This window comes from Acomys russatus, chromosome 16 (genome assembly GCF_903995435.1).
Source record: "Acomys russatus chromosome 16, mAcoRus1.1, whole genome shotgun sequence".
Classification (NCBI taxonomy): domain Eukaryota; kingdom Metazoa; phylum Chordata; class Mammalia; order Rodentia; family Muridae; genus Acomys; species Acomys russatus.
Genome location: NC_067152.1, coordinates 2,295,847 through 2,312,660, shown reverse-complemented (window position 1 = coordinate 2,312,660; position 16,814 = coordinate 2,295,847). Strand labels below are relative to the sequence as shown.

Sequence of the window (16,814 nt, the reverse complement as noted above, 5' to 3'; positions counted from 1 at the left end):
TCAGCTTTCTCCAAATACAACAAATATCTAGGGCAATCAACAGATGTTCTACTGGTCACAGCCCGTGACTGCCTGCCCCCGGCCCCCACCTTGCTTCTGGGCATACGGTGGGAAACAGCCTTGTGACTTGTCTTATGGTCTGGAAGCGAAGAGAAGAGAGGAATGCAGAGATGCCCCTTGGTTGGCACGCCTCTCTGCCCACAACCACCTCCCATTAGGCCTAGCCCCTCAGCAGTTCTGCTGTCTTCCAATAGTGCCACACTAGGACCAAACTTTTGCCTTGGGTAACCCTCACAATCCAAACTATGGCAAATGTTCCTAAACAGCTAGACTAGGTTTACTTATGTATTTGTGTTTTTATGCAGGTGTGTGTTTATGCACAAAGATCATGTAGAGGCCAGAGGACAATCTTGGGGTTAGTTCTCAGGAGGCGTCTGCCTTTAAACGTTAAAGAAATATCTATTATTGAGGGGCTGGAGAGATGGCTCAGTGATTAAGAGCCTCTTGCAGAGGACCCAGGGTTTGGTTCCCAGCACCCATGTGGTGGCTCACAACCCTGTCTAATTCCAGTTCTCGGGACTCTGATGCCCTCTCTGGCCTCCACGGGCACTGCACATGTAGTGCACAGAAAGATAGGTGTACAGGCAAAACACCTATACACATACAAATTTGAAAGGATTATTTGTATATGCATACACATGCATACAAGTGACGTGTGTGTGTGTGTGTGTGTGTGTCCAGCATGCATACAGAGGCCAGGGACAGTCCTGGGGAGTTAGTTTTATCCTTCCACCTTCATGTGGCCTCTGAGGAGTGAACTTGGGTTGCCAGGCTTGTGTGACAAGTATCTTTTCCCGCTGAGCCACTTGTTACCTCTTCCTACCTAGTTTTTTCAGTCTCTCACTGGCCTGGAACATGCTCAGTAGACTAGCCTGGCTGGGTGGTCAGTGAGCCCCAGGGACCCATCTGTCTCCACCAATGTTGGATCACAAGCATGGGCACTATGCCTTGCTTTTTACATGGTTTCTGGGGTTGACCTTGGATTCTTGTGCTTGGAGGGCAAGCTAAATTTTATCAACTGGGCCTATTTAATTTTTGAGAAAGGGTCTTACTATGTATCCCTGGCTAGCCTGGGAACTTGCTATGTAGACACAAGTCTGGCTCAAATTCAGAGATCCACCTGCCTTTGCCTCCTGAATTCTAGGATTAAAGCCCTACCATGCTTGGCCTTAGGCCCTATATTTGAGACAGGGTCTCACGTAGCTCAGAATGGAATTGAATTCCTGATCCTCCAGCCTCTACTTCCCAAATACTAGGGTTATAGGCATGTGTCATTATGTCTGGTATGGTTTAATTTTTTCTTTCAAGACAGGGTTTCTCTGTATAGCCTTGGCTGTCCTGGACTCTGGTTTTATTTTTTGTTTTTGTTTTTTGTTTTTGTTTTTCGAGACAGGGTGTCTCTGTGTAGCCTTGGCTGTGCTGGACTCACTTTGTAGACCAGGCTGGCCTCGATCTCACGGCGATCCGCCTGCCTCTGCCTCCAGAGTGCTGGGATTAAAGGCGTACGCCACCACGCCCGGCTTTAATTTTTAAAAAAGGATTTATATTTAGTTTTGTTTACACGGATATGTGCGTGCTTATGTGGACATGTGCATGAGTGTAAGTCCACTCAGAGAGAAGCATTAGATCCCCTTGGAGCTGGAGTCAATGGTGACTCTGAGCTGCTTGCCGCTGAGGGCAGGAATTAAGCTTGGACTCCCTGCAAGACCAGCATATGCTTAACTGCTGAGCTACCCCTCTACCCTGCCTAAGATAGGTATCCATCACTATGTGGCCCTGGCTGGCCTGGCATTCACTATGTAGACTAGGGTAGCCAGGAACTCATAGAGATCTGCCTGACCCTGCCTCCTGAATGCTGGGATTAAAACTGTGTACCACATACAAGCATAAATGCATAGTTTGTTTCCTTTGTTTGTTTGTTTTTTGACACAGGATTTCTCTGTTTAACAGAGCTCTAGCTATTCTAGACTCACAGCGATCCTCCTGCCTCTGCCTCCCTGAGTGTGGGGATTACAGGTGTGTGCCACCATGCCCAGCTGCTACTGTACATGCTCTTAACTACTGAGCCATCTTATAAAGCATTAAAACAAAAACAAGTTTCCATGCATAAACTAAGGCCTGATATGTAAAACTCTAAACATATCCTGTGAGAAAGAGTACCTATTTCATAAGGCGTGACAGGGCTCTTAGGAACAAAATACAGAGCATGTGTTTGGACTGGAACAGCTGTAGAGTTGTCTGTAGGACTAAACTTTTTTCCTAAAAAAAAAAAAAATCTCTACCAAAAAACCTTACAGATCCCCTCCCTGCCAGGCTGAGTTAGTAGACAGCAGGAGAATCAAATTCTGCCCACTTTCATTCCACATACGTTTGAATGCTATCTTTCAACACCCAGCTTCCTGAAATGTCGCTGCCAGGCATCTTCAGGCTGTTTATTTCCTGATTTTACTGCCATGGCAACCAACAGCCACGTCTTGGGCACGACAAGGGTGGGCAAGTCCTCAAAAGTGAGTGTATGCGCTTGGTGTTCTTTCCCACTAACTCATCTGAACAAATTTGTCACCAGTAATGACGTCATACGGATCAGTCAGAAAATCCATAGCTATCTGAGCCTTGGGGTCTGGAGCACACTACGCATCCTTGAGGAAAGGGCAGCCGTCCTTGCCTTCTGCCTCAGCCTGAAACCATAAGCAGCAATGCCCACAGCCTCAGCCCCCGCCCCCGGGGGGACCTGGAGATGCGACCTCCAGCCTCATACTTACCAGGGAGCTACAGCCACAGCTCCTTGTGGCATGCTCTACAGACTCCTGTCTCCATTCTCTGTACCCATGTCGTCTGTACTTCTGTGTGAGCCTGAGGCGACATGGCAGGAAAAGACAGTCTCAACCAGGCAAGGCGGCCTTTGCCTGTAAACCTCGTACTTGGAAGGTTGAGGCAGGAGGATGGCATGTTTGAGGTTGACTGGCTTACAGAGTGAGATCCTGTCTTTAGCTGAAACAACCTGAATAGTCTACTTCTAGGTTTGCTAACGAACAGAAGGGAGGCATGTGTGCTTTAACGCCGTTCCTACGTGTTTGACTTTCATTAGTGCTTGGACAGTGCGTCTGCCAAGAAGATTCAATGAAAGCCAGAGAATGGCAGGAAACAAGTATCGAGTTGCTGTCCCCAGAAAGAAACTGCTCAACAGTAAGATAGCCCCATACTTACTCCTCCATTCCCAAATTCTACACCACTGGTTTCAATGAAGAATTTAAGGAGGCAGGATGTTGGAAGTGGAAGTGTGGGTCTCTTGAGGTAAGGAGGCACACTGATTTCTTGCTGTGTTTTATTTTTCAATTACAATACAGGACTAAGAATTGAAGTTCCCAGTGGAGTGGGTCACAGCACTCATACTACTAGAAACCGTGGGGTGTTCCAGCGAGACAGACTCACTGAGTGAGATGAAATCGAGCCAACACCCTAGGCTAGTATCACCTGCTGCAGATGAGCTGCCACCCTTCAAAGCACGCAGCCTCTACAGACACTGCTGGGAAGTCTTTTCTGGGGACGAGGTTTCTGGTAGAGGGCAGTTAACTCCTGCAAGCAGCAGCTAGCAGGACAGGCAAGTGTCTCTCAACCACTGTTTTCCAAGTGCTCCCTGCACCAGGCTTAGGGCAGTTGGGAAGGTTCCATCCTTTGTGACGACAGTGCCAAGCCAACACAACTTCTTTGATTCTTCCGCAAGAGTCCCTTTCCTGTGGGTGGGCGAGAATGGCCACCCTACACCTAAGGCCCCACAGGGCTGCATGCTGAGTCCTCTAGGCAGGACCTCATCTCGCGGAGCTCCCGGACCTCATCACTCTCAGGGCCACAGTGCACCAACAGGATCTGTTCTGCCTTCCCTACGGCACTCAGAGCTTCAGGCACTGCCAACCTGAAGCGCGAAAGGGAAGCTGGTTAGCTGACTCACTCAGTCAAAACACAAGCCGCCTCCTTTCTGGACAGAGGACACCATGGACCAAGTGTGCTGCGGCCTCCAGAGTTTTACGGAGGCACAAAGGGTCCAAGTCCACTCTGCCCTCCAGGGTCTTCCCTCTAAGAGGGTAGATAAACTTTCATGAGCACACCATAACGCAGAGTTTCAGGAGTGTGTGTGTGTGTGTGTGTGTGTGTGTGTGTGTGTGTGTGTGTGTGTGTGTGTGAGAGAGAGAGAGAGAGAGAGAGAGAGAGAGAGAGAGAGAGAGAGAGAGAGAATTCACAGGAAAGATCCTGAAAAAAGAGTGCAAAATTTGAAACTTAATCAACATTTACAACAGCTTTATATAAAGGTGTTGACTTTAGAGCACCCATGGTTAGCCTGACTTTATACAAAGGTGTTGACTTTAGAGCACCCATGTTTAGCCTGACTTTGGGTCCTTTCTTCTCTCTGATCGAACATGCTTTTCCACGTCTGGGTATCAGACATGGAAGCACTTTCTCTTATCAATGTACACCATGGGAGTTTATCAAGGCTATGGTATCACCGAGAACTTACTTCACTTCAAGTGATCTCAGTGGCAAAACTGAGGGACCAACTCATCAACTGTGCTCTTCTTGTATTGTATTGCATTTTAATTTTTTTGTGCAGTGCCAGGGATAGAACCTAGGGCCTCTGTATGCCACCAAGTGTGCTACCACTGGAGCCATTCCCACAGCTTCTTGTTTTAATCTCCCCACCCCCAGACAGGGTTTCTTTGTGTAGCCTTGGCTGTCCTGGACTTACTTTGTAGACCAGGCTGGCCTCAAACTCACAGTGATCCGCCTGCCTCTGCCTCCCGAGTGCTGGGATTAAAGGCGTGCGCCACCACGGCCTGGCTTATTTTAATTTTTAAAGCTGGGATTCTCGATCTTGATATAGCTAACTTGGGTCATCCCACTGTGGAGGCTGTCCTGTGCACTGCCAATTTAGTCTTTACCCACTAGAGAGGCTGGCAGAATCCTCCCTTCAAGCCATAACAACCAAAACTGTCTCCAGACATTGCCAAATGCCATCTGAAGGCAAAATCCCTTCTGGTTGAAAACAACTGCTTTAAAAGGAATAGGATGCAAACTAGGGAAAAGGCAGAGCTGGGAGTTGAGGGTGCTGGGACAGAGCAAGCCAAGGGAGGTGTGATTAAGCGGAGAGGAATGCCAGAGGGCGGGCGAGGCTGCCAGGAGTCCTCCCTGGGAAAGTCAACTCAGACCTAAGAGTTTTCTCCACATCTCTCAGGAGGAAATTCAAAGCTTAAAGTCTGTCAGTGAAGCAGAGGGCTAAGATCTGTCTGAAGAGAAAATAGAAGAGTTTCAACATGCTTAAAAGCACCACAGTGAAAAAGCCATATACAGTAAACCACAGAGCAGTATGTGCCCTGGCCGAAGGCTGGGAAAAGGAGCAACCTACCCGTTGAACAAGACTTGGGCCAGTTTGAAGAGCTCATGGCCAATTTCAACACTGGATGGCCCATGGCGAGCTTCAACCACCTGGAGACTCCTCTGCACATGGGCAGCAGACTTTCGCCAGTCCCCTGTGAGAAGAAAAGGTCTCACTCTAGGAAAGCAACACCATCAGCTCAGGGCTCTCAGGGTGAGGAGAGCAGAATGGAAGGCAGAGCAGTGCTAGTGGAGAGTAGGCTAGGCGAGGGCCACCGCTGACCTCACATCAGGGAAGAGGAACACGGGTCATACCTAAGGTAGCATAGGCCTGGGCCAGGCCGTCTTCAATTTCCCCCAGCACGGTGTGTTCTGCTGACAAGAAGCTCTCGGCAGCCTCCTGGCACCCCAACAGCTGCTGAACGGCTTGCTCTATTGATTCACAGGAAAAATACCTCACAGCAGACAGCCCTAGACCTGGACATGGAACCCAAGTCGCAAGGTCTCTGTCGCCTGGGCCAATGTGAAAATGCTCCCAAATCTGCGAGTCAACAGCCCAGCATTCCAGGAAAGCTGCTGGTCTCTCATGTTTTCTCTTTCAGTAGTGCTAGATGAGGCCTCCTCACGTGTGCCCTGGGGCATAAAACAGCCACCTTCCAGTACCACCCACTCCACAGCCCACCTGCAATCATTGCTTCTCTTCTCTTGACTCTAGGCTAAAGGCCAACAGATTCCTACCATGTTAAGGTCTAATAGCAAGTTTCACAAATCCCTTTCTGAAAAGAGTCAAGTCCTTCTCCCCCTCTCTCAGTGCTAAGGCTAGCTACCAAGCTGGACCCATGAGCTAGACCACCAGCCCAGAGCAGGGTTCATTGCTGCTATTGAAGGCAGAGTGGTCTTCTAGGTTATTAGCTGGGAATTACAATGATGACACTGAGCCGGGCCTGGTGGTGCACACCTTTAATCCCAGCACTCAGGAGGCAGAGGCAGGTGGATCACTTTGAGTTTGAGGCCAGCCTGGTCTACAAAGCAAGTCCAGGACAGACAAGGCTACACAGAGAAACCCTGTTTTGGTGGGGGTGGGGGGCGGAAGAAGAAGAAGAAAGGAAAAAAAAAAAAAAGGATGATGCCACTGAACTTCTGGAAGCACACAAAGCCCATAGAAGTCAGAAAGGCTTTCTGGTGCTCGAGGTGCTAGAACTGTCTGGTGTAACAGACACAGCTTAAACTATCCCGTATACTTTCAAGGACGCCAGGCTAACAGCTGGCCAGGGTTTGGTCTCACTGGCCTATATAGCCATCTTGTGGCTGGTGCTGGGATAATTAAATTCAAGTTCTCCATCGTTTCCTGGGAATTACTTTTGAGGGAAAGGTGATACCAGAATAAACAAAAGGGTGGACTGGAGGCTTAGGGTGAGGGAGCCAGTCTCACCTGGTTTGCCATTTCTGAGAAGCATCTGGGCCATGGAAACCTGTCGTTGAAGGTCCTGTAGGCGAGAGACCAGGCGGTCCCTGCTGACGGATTCCGTGCAAGCTTGGTTGCTACAGCTCAGCACATCATTTCCCTGTGGAAGTCAGTTCTATCTTTACTCCTAAGCCCGAGCAGTTATCAATACTGCATGCTGCATGTACGGGAGCTACAGGGTCACTGGCCTGACGGTAGAGACTCCTGCAGTGACACATCGCAGACAAAGCCTGAGTGAATCTGGCTGCTAGCAGCTCTAATGAAAGCAGCAGCTGAGTCCCACTCTGAGGTTTAGGTTTGGGACAGAACTGATAGTTTGTAATCCTTTCCACCTCAGCAGCTCCTCTCACCTCTCTCTGGGATCAGGCTTTTAGATGGTAACGGTTGTTTTAAAAAGTATGAGAAAACCAATATAGAAAGCTGGACTTGCCAGGTGGTGGTGCACACCTTTAACCCCAGCACTCGGGAGGCAGAGGCAGGCAGACCTCTGGGTTCAAGGCTAGCCTGGTCTACAAAGTGAGTTCCAGGACAACCAGGGCTACACAGAGAGACCTTGCCTTGAAAAACAACTCCCCCAAAAACAAAGAAAGAAAGAAAGAAAGAAAGAAAGAAAGAAAGAAAGAAAGGAAAGCAAGCAGCTGGATGTGGCGACACACTGTAGTAACAGTGGCACTTGGGAACTAGAGGCGACAACAGGATGACAAGCTTGAGGCCAGCCAGGGCTACGTAATGAGTTCTAGACCACTCTTATAGGGGGAGGGAAGAGAGGAAGGAGAAGAGAAGAGAGCTACGGCTCAAAGGATAATCATCTTACTAAGAATCTATTGGAGAAAACCAAGTGTGGGCTATAATATCGCTGTATTTGGGACACTGGGGCAGGGGGATCTCACATTTGAGGCCAGCTTGGGCTATGAAGTAAATTCTAGGCTAGTTGGGGATGGACAGTGGAACCCAGTCTTAAGCAAGAACAAGAGTGAGGGGAGATCTAATACAAAGGGTCCTAGGGCCCAGCATGGTGGCACACTTGGGAGGCAGAGGGCAGGTGGATCTCTATGAGTACCAGGCCAGCCAGGGCTACACAGTGAGACCCTGCCTAAAGCAACACAATGTGCTAGGCAAGGCTTCATGAATGTTGAGGATTCCAGTGTCTACGCCAATTTCTCTAAGGGTCTGCCTTCACTCTCCAGAGACCAATGCCCTTAGCTGAAGGCTCAGCTGTGACTCTTTGGACTGGCGTCCTTTTTTTTTTTGGTTTTTTGAGACAGGGTGTCTCTATGTAGCCTTGGCTGTCCTGGACTCACTTTGTAGACCAGGCTGGCCTCGAACTCACAGTGATCCTGCCTCTGCCTTCCTGAGCACGGGGATTACAGGTGTGCACCACCATGCCCAGCTAGGCCAAGCTTGCTTGCTTGCTTTCCCCAAGCTTTTTAAATAAATATAAAAGGTCTCAGTGTTATTATTGGGAGTTGGCAGTTGAAGAAAGTCCTGTTACATATAATAGGCACTCAATGCTTACATGCCCCTTTGAGTAAGTTAAGATTTTGTGTCATTTATAAGGAAAACATTATAAATCCAACTTTACACTGTGGTTGCTTTCAGGGTCAGGCAGCATGTAGGAATGGATTACAAAAACGGAGGTGCTAATAGTGCTCTCTATAAACTCCTGGTGGACTCGCCTAGTGACTGATAACCTTTGGGCTAGAGCACTGGGCTCTGGGAGCAGTGGAGAAGACTTACCTGCATGCACGCTCTGCAAGTGCTACAACAGAAGGCTTCCCACCTGGGTGCTGCAGCTGTGCCCAGGGTCTCAGCGTGACAGGCTGGACAATTGCAGTCAAAGAAGTACTGGGCACTCAGCTTCCGCTGCCTCTCAGCAGCACGCATCCGGCTCTCATGAGGCCCTGGGGAGAGATGGCCCACAGCTGCTCCTCACATCAGGGTGGTCAAAGCCTACTCTCCAGCCTTCTGCTCAGCAGAGGGGCTGGAATATCCGTCATGTGACTGACGTGGTGGCAGTGGGTTGGGGCTCTGGCTTGGTGATAGACACTTGCCTAGCATGTGTGAGGCTGGGCACTGTCCTATCATCTCATAAGAAACAAGACACGGGTGGAAGTGGATATGCCTCTAAGCTGTCGGAGCAGGAAGGAAGGGTGCTCCTAGCCAGTTTCAGGACAGGCAGTCTCTGAGGATTCAGTGTGGGGGGCTGTGGCTCTCCATCCTCAACAGGCCTTTTTATTATGGCCAGCAGAGCTTTTGGTATTGCTTTAAGGACGCATCGCCTCTTCCAGGGGAGATGCAGAGGATGAGTGGGGGCATGGCTCAGTGCCTACCATTCCTGTCCCCTATCCTTCTCAGGTGGGGCAAGGCAGGGCAGCGCAAAGAAAGGCTGGCTCACCATAGCAGTGCACAATCTCTTGTCCTTTTCTGATGTGCTGTGCTGCTCGGATGGTGGCGACCGTGCTAGTGAAGGACACACTAGTGTTGGGACGGCAGGAGTGGTTCAGGAGGCTGACAACGGGGAAAATGCCCGTGGCAAGGCGCACCTGCCTGCTGCTGGTAACAATGCTCTCCTTAGACCCTGAAAGCACAAGAGCAGAAGGAAACATGCGTCAGGACGTCTGTCCGTCCTTGCCATCTATTCCTCAGAAGATGAACTGAACAGCTGGGCCCGAAGCCCACATGAGTCACCGCTCTGCAGCCGGATCCAGTATAAATCGGATGGAACGTGACTCATAGCTAACTCTGGTCCCCAGGAAGCAAAGTGAGTGAGCACACGGAAAGTCCGCTGGAGCCTAACCATTACGCCTCTGTGCCACTGAAGAACCCCGAGATTAGAATTTATAAAAATATAATAAAAAAGGGATTACCAGAGGGGTGATTTCTAGACAGTTTCACAATGCTTGCAGGACGCAAAGCCACAGCACCACAGCGCCCCTAAGATCATCTCCCCGAGATGTCTGAAGTCCAGGTGCTTCTGTGTAACTGGTCTTTGGTTGGCTATTAGAACAAGTGTCCTAGTTAAGTGTAGCACACTTTATTACACACACAGCCCTAAGCGTGTATGCAAACCTATTACATACCCAGCCTTCTTCATCCTGCCTTTTGTCTCATCTTTTTAGAAAGTGCTCTGCAAACCGTCTACACATGTCTTGCTGAAGGGTGTCTTACACACCAGACAACCTCTCTGCACTACAGTGAGCCAGCAATTCACACAACTGCACATCTGGAAGCAAGAAAAAGGACTTGAGGCAGCGACGCTGGTTTGCATGAACTTCCGTTCACACATATGTGAGTTCTTCCTGTGTATAGAGAGCTACGCTCATGTTAGGCTTCTGTCCCCATGGCAAAATTCAATTTTAAAAAAGCAAAGGAACCCAGCACTTGGGAGGCAGAGGCAGGCAGATCGATGTGAGTTTGAGGCCAGCCTGGAAAGCCAAGGCTACACAGAGAAACCCTGTCTCAAACGAGGACCAGCCTAGGCCATATAACTGATCCTGGCTCCAACAAAACCAAAGCCAAAGTAAGAAAGACAAGAGGAGATGGGGAGGGGTCTCCTTCCACCATGACCCACCTCTCCAAAGTTAACGGTGGTCAGGGCTTTATCAGTGGACCTGTGGGTGACAGGTAAGACCCAAACAGCCCACATGCTCTTCACACAAAATGTTGATTGATTTGGTTATGCAGTTTCTCAGGCCAAAGAAGTTGAGAAGCAGAGAACTAACTTGTGGGGGGATCTATGGTGGGGTTTTCTGACAATGGCAAGACAGACAGTGATAGACTAGAGGCAAAAAACCCCAGTGTGTAACATACAGCCCTGCCTAGGGCAAACAAACCCCCATTCCCACTCACGGTTCATCATACAGAGAACGTTCACTTAACTGGGGGCTCCTGGAGGGGCTGGGTATCTACACAGATCTTTGTAACACCCACATAGGCCAGGGACACGTGTAACACGTAAGACTGGTGACCTTGAGGATTTTCAAGACACAGGGTTTCTCTGTGTAGCCTTGGCTGTCCTGGACTCACTTTGTAGACCAGGCTGGCTTCGAACTCACAGCTCCTCCTTCTGCCTCTGCCTCCTGAGTGCTGGGATTATAGAAATGCGCCACCGTGCTGGGCTGGGAAACAGTTTTCTAAAAAACTGGGAAACAGGGGGGTGGGGGGAGGCTGGTGAGATGGCTCAGAGGTTAAGAGCACTGGCTGCTCTTCCAAAGGTCCTGAGTTCAATTCCCAGCAACCACATGGTGGCTCACAACCACCTGTAATGACACCTGGTGCCTTCTTGTGGTGGGCAGGCACACATGTGGGCAGAATATTGTGTAAATAATACAAAAATCTTACAAACAAAAAAGAAAAATCTGGGAAACAAACAGGTAACGGTGGTGTCGCTGCACATGTGCCGGGAATCTTAACTAATTGTTTATCAGAGAAGTAACCAGTCTGGATACAAATAGAAAAATACCATGAACCATCATGTGAAAATGTTCTACAAAGGAAAAGATTAAATATAAGAATTATGTTGTCTCTCTGCAGACAATTCTATTATCTGTTGCTATGGGGGACAAGAATAGGATATGTAAATACAATTCACAGGGAATCCAAATGCCTCAATTTTAGTCAGTAATTCTACAAACTGCATTAGAATCTTTCATCAGAGCTTCTCCTCAGTGCTCAGCTGATTTGAGTCCCTGTCCTCGCTTCCAATGCCTACCTTCTGGAATACGTGCTAATGAGCAGTGAAAATGCTAAAAGGTAGGCAGCAGGAAGGAGCAGCAGCACAGGGCACGAACAATTTGTCGTCTGAATAATCAGTGGCTGCATAATTAAAAGTTGACTTGCATTCTCAACTACTGATAACTGGCAGCCTCTGTTAGAACAGTTGCTAAAATTTTCTCAGAAAACATGATTGCAGCACAGTGAGTAATGTCAGCCTCGTGGGTTATTTATAGCGTATCCTCTAGCCGAGGAAGGCTCAGGAACTGAGTGGGGTACTGGTGTCAGAGTTGAATGTCTCTCTAATTATTTCTAAAAAATTGAGTATTGATTTTTTAAAAATTACTCAATATTTCACATTAGTCACCTATTAGCAGAAAATAGGAAGAGAGAATATGTATGCACCCTATCAGCCACATTTAATAGGTGACATTTCGTATATAAAAATAAGTGTGAGGGATTCTTTAGCAAAAGTGTACCTTGGATTTAAAAATGTCCCTGGTGCGTTTCAAATGGGATTTAAGTAAAAGAAAATCAACATAAGAACTCATTCATACTCCCAGGACACAGTTACCCTGGTAAATGGTCTGTAAAATGGGACGTGTGTGTAGGTGCCAGGCAAAGGGCAGTTAGTTGATTCAAGACCACATAAAGCCTTATCAAGGCTGGCTATGACATGAAACCAGATGCAACATAGATGTTCCCTTCCCATGGGGACAGAACCACACATACCAAGGTCTAGAATGCCATCAGTCATCAGACCTACCCCCATAAGATGGGAACATAGAGAGGTTTTTGGGAAACTTTGAGTAAAAAGACTTCCTTTATGCAAAGATAATAACATACATTTTTATAGGTCTTTGTCAAAGTCTATCCTAGTTAACACTTTAATCCTTCTTCTGTGCCACTAATGAAACAGCTGCTAATGAAATTCAATGAGAATACTAAACTGGGAGGTGTTGGAACCCCAAAGAAACAATAAAAAGGGAGATAACAAGATCAGAACTATGAATACACTAAAACAGAATCAGACAGTTAAGAGAATATTGCTGGTGGCACCTAACTGGTACAGCTCACCTGGAGGGCAAATTTGCAGTGTATCAAGTGCCTTAAAAATGTTCACATGAAAATATTCTTAGCACTTAGATTGTTTCCCATATAAAAAAAACTAATTAAAATTACAGAAAGAATGCATGGTAGTTATGCAAAAATTAGAAACTGAAAATTACAGAGATGAGGACAAGGCACCTAGAATCCATTAGGCAGGGTCATTGCTGTGCCCTACTGTCTTTGCAGGGCCCTTCTAGCTCTATGTGCAGAAGGAGTTATTACTGTTAATACTATTTGGACAGGATCTTGCTATGCTGCCGCAGCTGGCCTTGAGCCACTACCCTCCTGCCTCTGCCTCAGGTGCCTGAGTGCTGTGATCGTAGGCATGGGACTGATGTCCATACTCAGAGTATGGAAATTTGTTTTGTCTTGTTTTTTGAGACAGGGTTTCTCTCTGTGTAGCCCTGGCTGTCCTGGACTTGTTTTTATAGACCAAGCTGGCCTCGAACTCACAGTGATGTGCCTGCCTCTGCCTCCTGAGTGCTGGTACTAAAGGCGTGCGCCACCACGCCCGGCAGTATATGTAAATTTTAACATAAATTCTGACATGGGCACATGGTGATTTGTAAGTTACTTCTTTTCACATAGTATGCCATCATCATTTAAAAATACATCCTTATCTAAAGTGCATTAAAAATGTAATGAAACCAAGAAGAGACTTGATACCTTATGAGCATATACAGGGGGAGGAAGTCCCCCTCAGTCACAGTCATAGGGGAGGGGAGTAAGGGGAAAATGGGAGGGAGGGAGGAACGGGAGGATACAAGGGATGGGATAACCATTGAGATGTAATAAGAATAAATTAATAAAATAAAATAAAATTTAAAAATGTAATGAAAAAGCAATCCAACTATCTTAGACCATCCATTGTTGAGATAAAAGACCATGACCAAAGCTGCCTGGGGAGGAAAGGGTTTATTTCTTCTTCCTACTCTGCCCCCCCATCCCCAGGCAGGAGCTTAAGCAGAAGCTGTGGAGGAGTGCTGTTCCCTGGTTTGCTCAGCTTGTTTATCCCCCCCAACCCAGAGCACCTGCCCAGGGTGGCCCCGCCCACAGGGGTCTGTGCCCTTCCAGGCCAGCTGTTAATCAGGTTTGCCAATCTTATGGTGGAGGCATTTTCTCAATTACAATTTCTTCTTTCAAGTCATGTCCAGGTTTGTGTCAAGTTAACAAAAATGAATCAGGATATCAACAAAATGACATGGCCAATCTCACAGGCAACACGGTATCTCAAGTTAGCGTCTGGACAGCCGTTTTTATCATGAAAATGTGCTTGCTAGCATGCATGTATAGTGCCATGGAGAGGGTGTGGGTGTGGCTCAGGGGCAGGCAAGCATGAGGCCTTGTGTTTGACCTCTGACACTGCATACACCCAGAACAAAACAAGTGTCTATGGAATGCCTGAGAGCCACAAGCTAAACTCGGCTGCACATGGTAGTGCATGCCAGCGTCTAGGAAGTGGCAGGCAGGAGAGCCATGAGCTATGCAAATGAGTTTGAGGCTAGCCTGGGCTATGTGGGACTCTGCCTCAAAATTTACTTCCATTTATTTATTTATTTAGGCTTTTTGAGACAAGGTTTCTCTGTGTAGCCTCGGCTGTCCTAGACTCACTTTGTAGACCAGGCTGGCCTTGGACTCACAGTGATCCGTCTCCTGAGTGCTGGGATTAAAGGTGTGCACCACCATACCTGACCTTTATTTTTATTTTTTAAAAGATTTATTTATTTATTATTTATACAGTGTTCTGCCTGCATGTACACCTGCACACCAGAAGAGGGCACCAGATCTCATTATAGATGGTTGTGAGCCACCATGTAGTTGCTGGGAGTTGAACTCAGGACCTTTGGAAGAGCAGATGGTGCTGAGCCATCTCTCCAGCCCTATTTTTATTATTTATTTATTTATTTATTTATTTATTTATTTATTTATTGTTTTGTTTTGTTTTCGAGACAGGGTTTCTCTGTGTAGCCTTGGCTGTCCTGGACTCACTTTGTAGACCAGGCTGGCCTCGAACTCTCAGCGATCCGCCTGCCTCTGCCTCCCGAGTGCTGGGATTAAAGGCGTGCGCCACTACACCCGGCTCCTATTTTTATTTTTTGTCTATAAATGTTTTGCTTGCATGTATGCATGAGGTACCCTGGAGGCCAGAAGGTGTCAGATCCTGTGGAAATAGAGTTACAGACAGTTGTGAGGTGTCATGTGGGTGCTGGGAATTGAACCCAGGTCCTCTGAAAGAGCAGCCAGTGTTCCTAACCACTGGGGGAGGGAGATCTACCCTTCGGCTCTCTCTGGGTACACCACTACCAAGAACCTCCACATGTTCAGCTATCCAGAAGCTCTTCATTTTTGTTTTATTTTTTAAAATTATTTTTCTTTGAGACCGGGCCTTGGATAGCCTGGAAGTCACTATGTAGACTAAACTGGTCTCAAACTCACAGAGATCCATGTGTCACTGTCTCAAAACCTGGGATTAAAGGTATGAACTACAATGTTTGGCCTTATTTTTTGAAACAAGGTAGATGTGGCGGTTTGAAGAGAAATGGTCCCCATAGGCTCATGGGTTTGAATGTCAGCCATAGGAGCAGCACTGTTAGGGGGTGTGGCTGTGTGGAGGAAGCGTGTCATGTGGGCGTGGAGGTTATATATGCTCAAGCTACACCCGTGTGGAACAGCCTCCTCCTGCCTGTGGATTAAGATGCAGGCCTCTCTTGCTTGGGCGTGGTGGTGCACACCTGTAATCCCAGGACTTGAGGAAGCAGAGGCAGGCGTATCTCTGTGAGTTCCAGGCCAGCCTGCTCTAAAAAATGAGTCTGGGACAGCCACGGCTACACAGAGAAACCCTGTCTTGAAAAACAAAACAAGATGTAGAGCTCTCAGCTCCTGCTCCAGCACCATGGCTGCCTGCAGGCCACCACACTTCTCACCATGATGATAATGGACTCAACCTCTGAAACTGCAAGGCAGCCCTAATGAAATGTTTTCCTTTCTAAGAGTTGCCGTGGTCGTGGTGTCTCTTTACAGAAATAAAAGCCCAACTAAGATACTATATACCCTACCCTGGCTTCTAGCTTATAATCCTAGCTCATTCTCCCAAGCACCGGGATTACAGGTATGTTGCCAGCATGTCCATCATTGAAGATATGTTGTGTGTGTGTGTGTGTGTGTGTGTGTGTGTGTGTATGGGGTGCATGTGAACATATGTGCATGTGGAAGTTGATGTTAGGTGTCTTCATCAAATGCTCTCAAACTTCTTATTGTTTATTATTATGGGTATGAGAGTATGGGTGCACATGTGCCATGGCACACAGGTGGGAGTCAGGAGATAACCTTTGGGGTCAGTTCTCTCCGTCCGTTTTTATGTAAGTTCCAGGAATGAGATTCAGGTTGTCAGTCAGGTAAGCACTTTTACCTGGATGATCCTGTCAGTCCCATGTTTTGTTTGTTTTTTGGGACAGGGTTTCTCTGTGTAGCCTTCGCTGTCCTGGACTTGCTCTGTAGACCAGGCTGGCCTTGAACTCACAGGGATCCACCTGCCTCTGCCTCCCAAGTGCTGGAATTAAAGGTGTGCACCACTACAGCCTGGTGAGGCTCCTAATTTTAAAAAGGTAACTTAAAAAAAATTTTAAAAAGAGATTTATTTATTATGTATACAGTGTTCTGACTACATGTACGCTCACACACTAGAAGAGGGCGCCAGATCTCATTGTAGATGGTTGTGAGCCATCATGTGGTTGCTGGGAATTGAACTCAGGACCTTTGGAAGCAGAGACAGTACTCTTAACCTCTGAGCCATCTCTCTAGCCCTAAAAAAAATTTTTTTTGGAGACAGGTTTCATGTAGTTAAGGCTAGCTTTAAACTCATCCATATAGCCAAGGAAGACTGAGACCTCTTCCTCCTGTCTCTTACAAGAGTCGCTGTGCACCATCAGGCCCAGCATATTTAACTCCATATAGATTTGTTTTGCTTTGCCTGAGACAGGGTCTCACGATAGTCTCACTGGTCTGGTGATTGCTGGCTATTATTTGTCCTTCAGACAGGTCCTGCCACATGGCCCTGACTGGCCTGGGATTTGCTATGCAGACCGAGCTGGCTGCAGAC

The 16,814-nt window shown here is 47.5% G+C and overlaps 1 protein-coding gene across 1 annotated transcript in view; it reads right to left on the bottom strand.

Moving 5' to 3' along the window:
- Positions 1-3,500: 3,500 nt before the first annotated feature.
- Smyd4 (SET and MYND domain containing 4) overlaps positions 3,501-16,814 on the bottom strand; it is a 51,120-nt gene continuing 37,806 nt past the window's right edge. Inside the window, exons 5-10 of the mRNA XM_051157954.1 lie at positions 9,288-9,470; positions 8,630-8,793; positions 6,860-6,992; positions 5,743-5,859; positions 5,459-5,582; positions 3,501-3,973 (exon numbers count right to left, since the gene is read on the bottom strand). Coding sequence (XP_051013911.1) covers positions 3,826-3,973; positions 5,459-5,582; positions 5,743-5,859; positions 6,860-6,992; positions 8,630-8,793; positions 9,288-9,470 — 869 coding nt within the window. The 3' untranslated portion in view covers positions 3,501-3,825. The remainder of the gene's footprint in view (positions 3,974-5,458; positions 5,583-5,742; positions 5,860-6,859; positions 6,993-8,629; positions 8,794-9,287; positions 9,471-16,814) is intronic.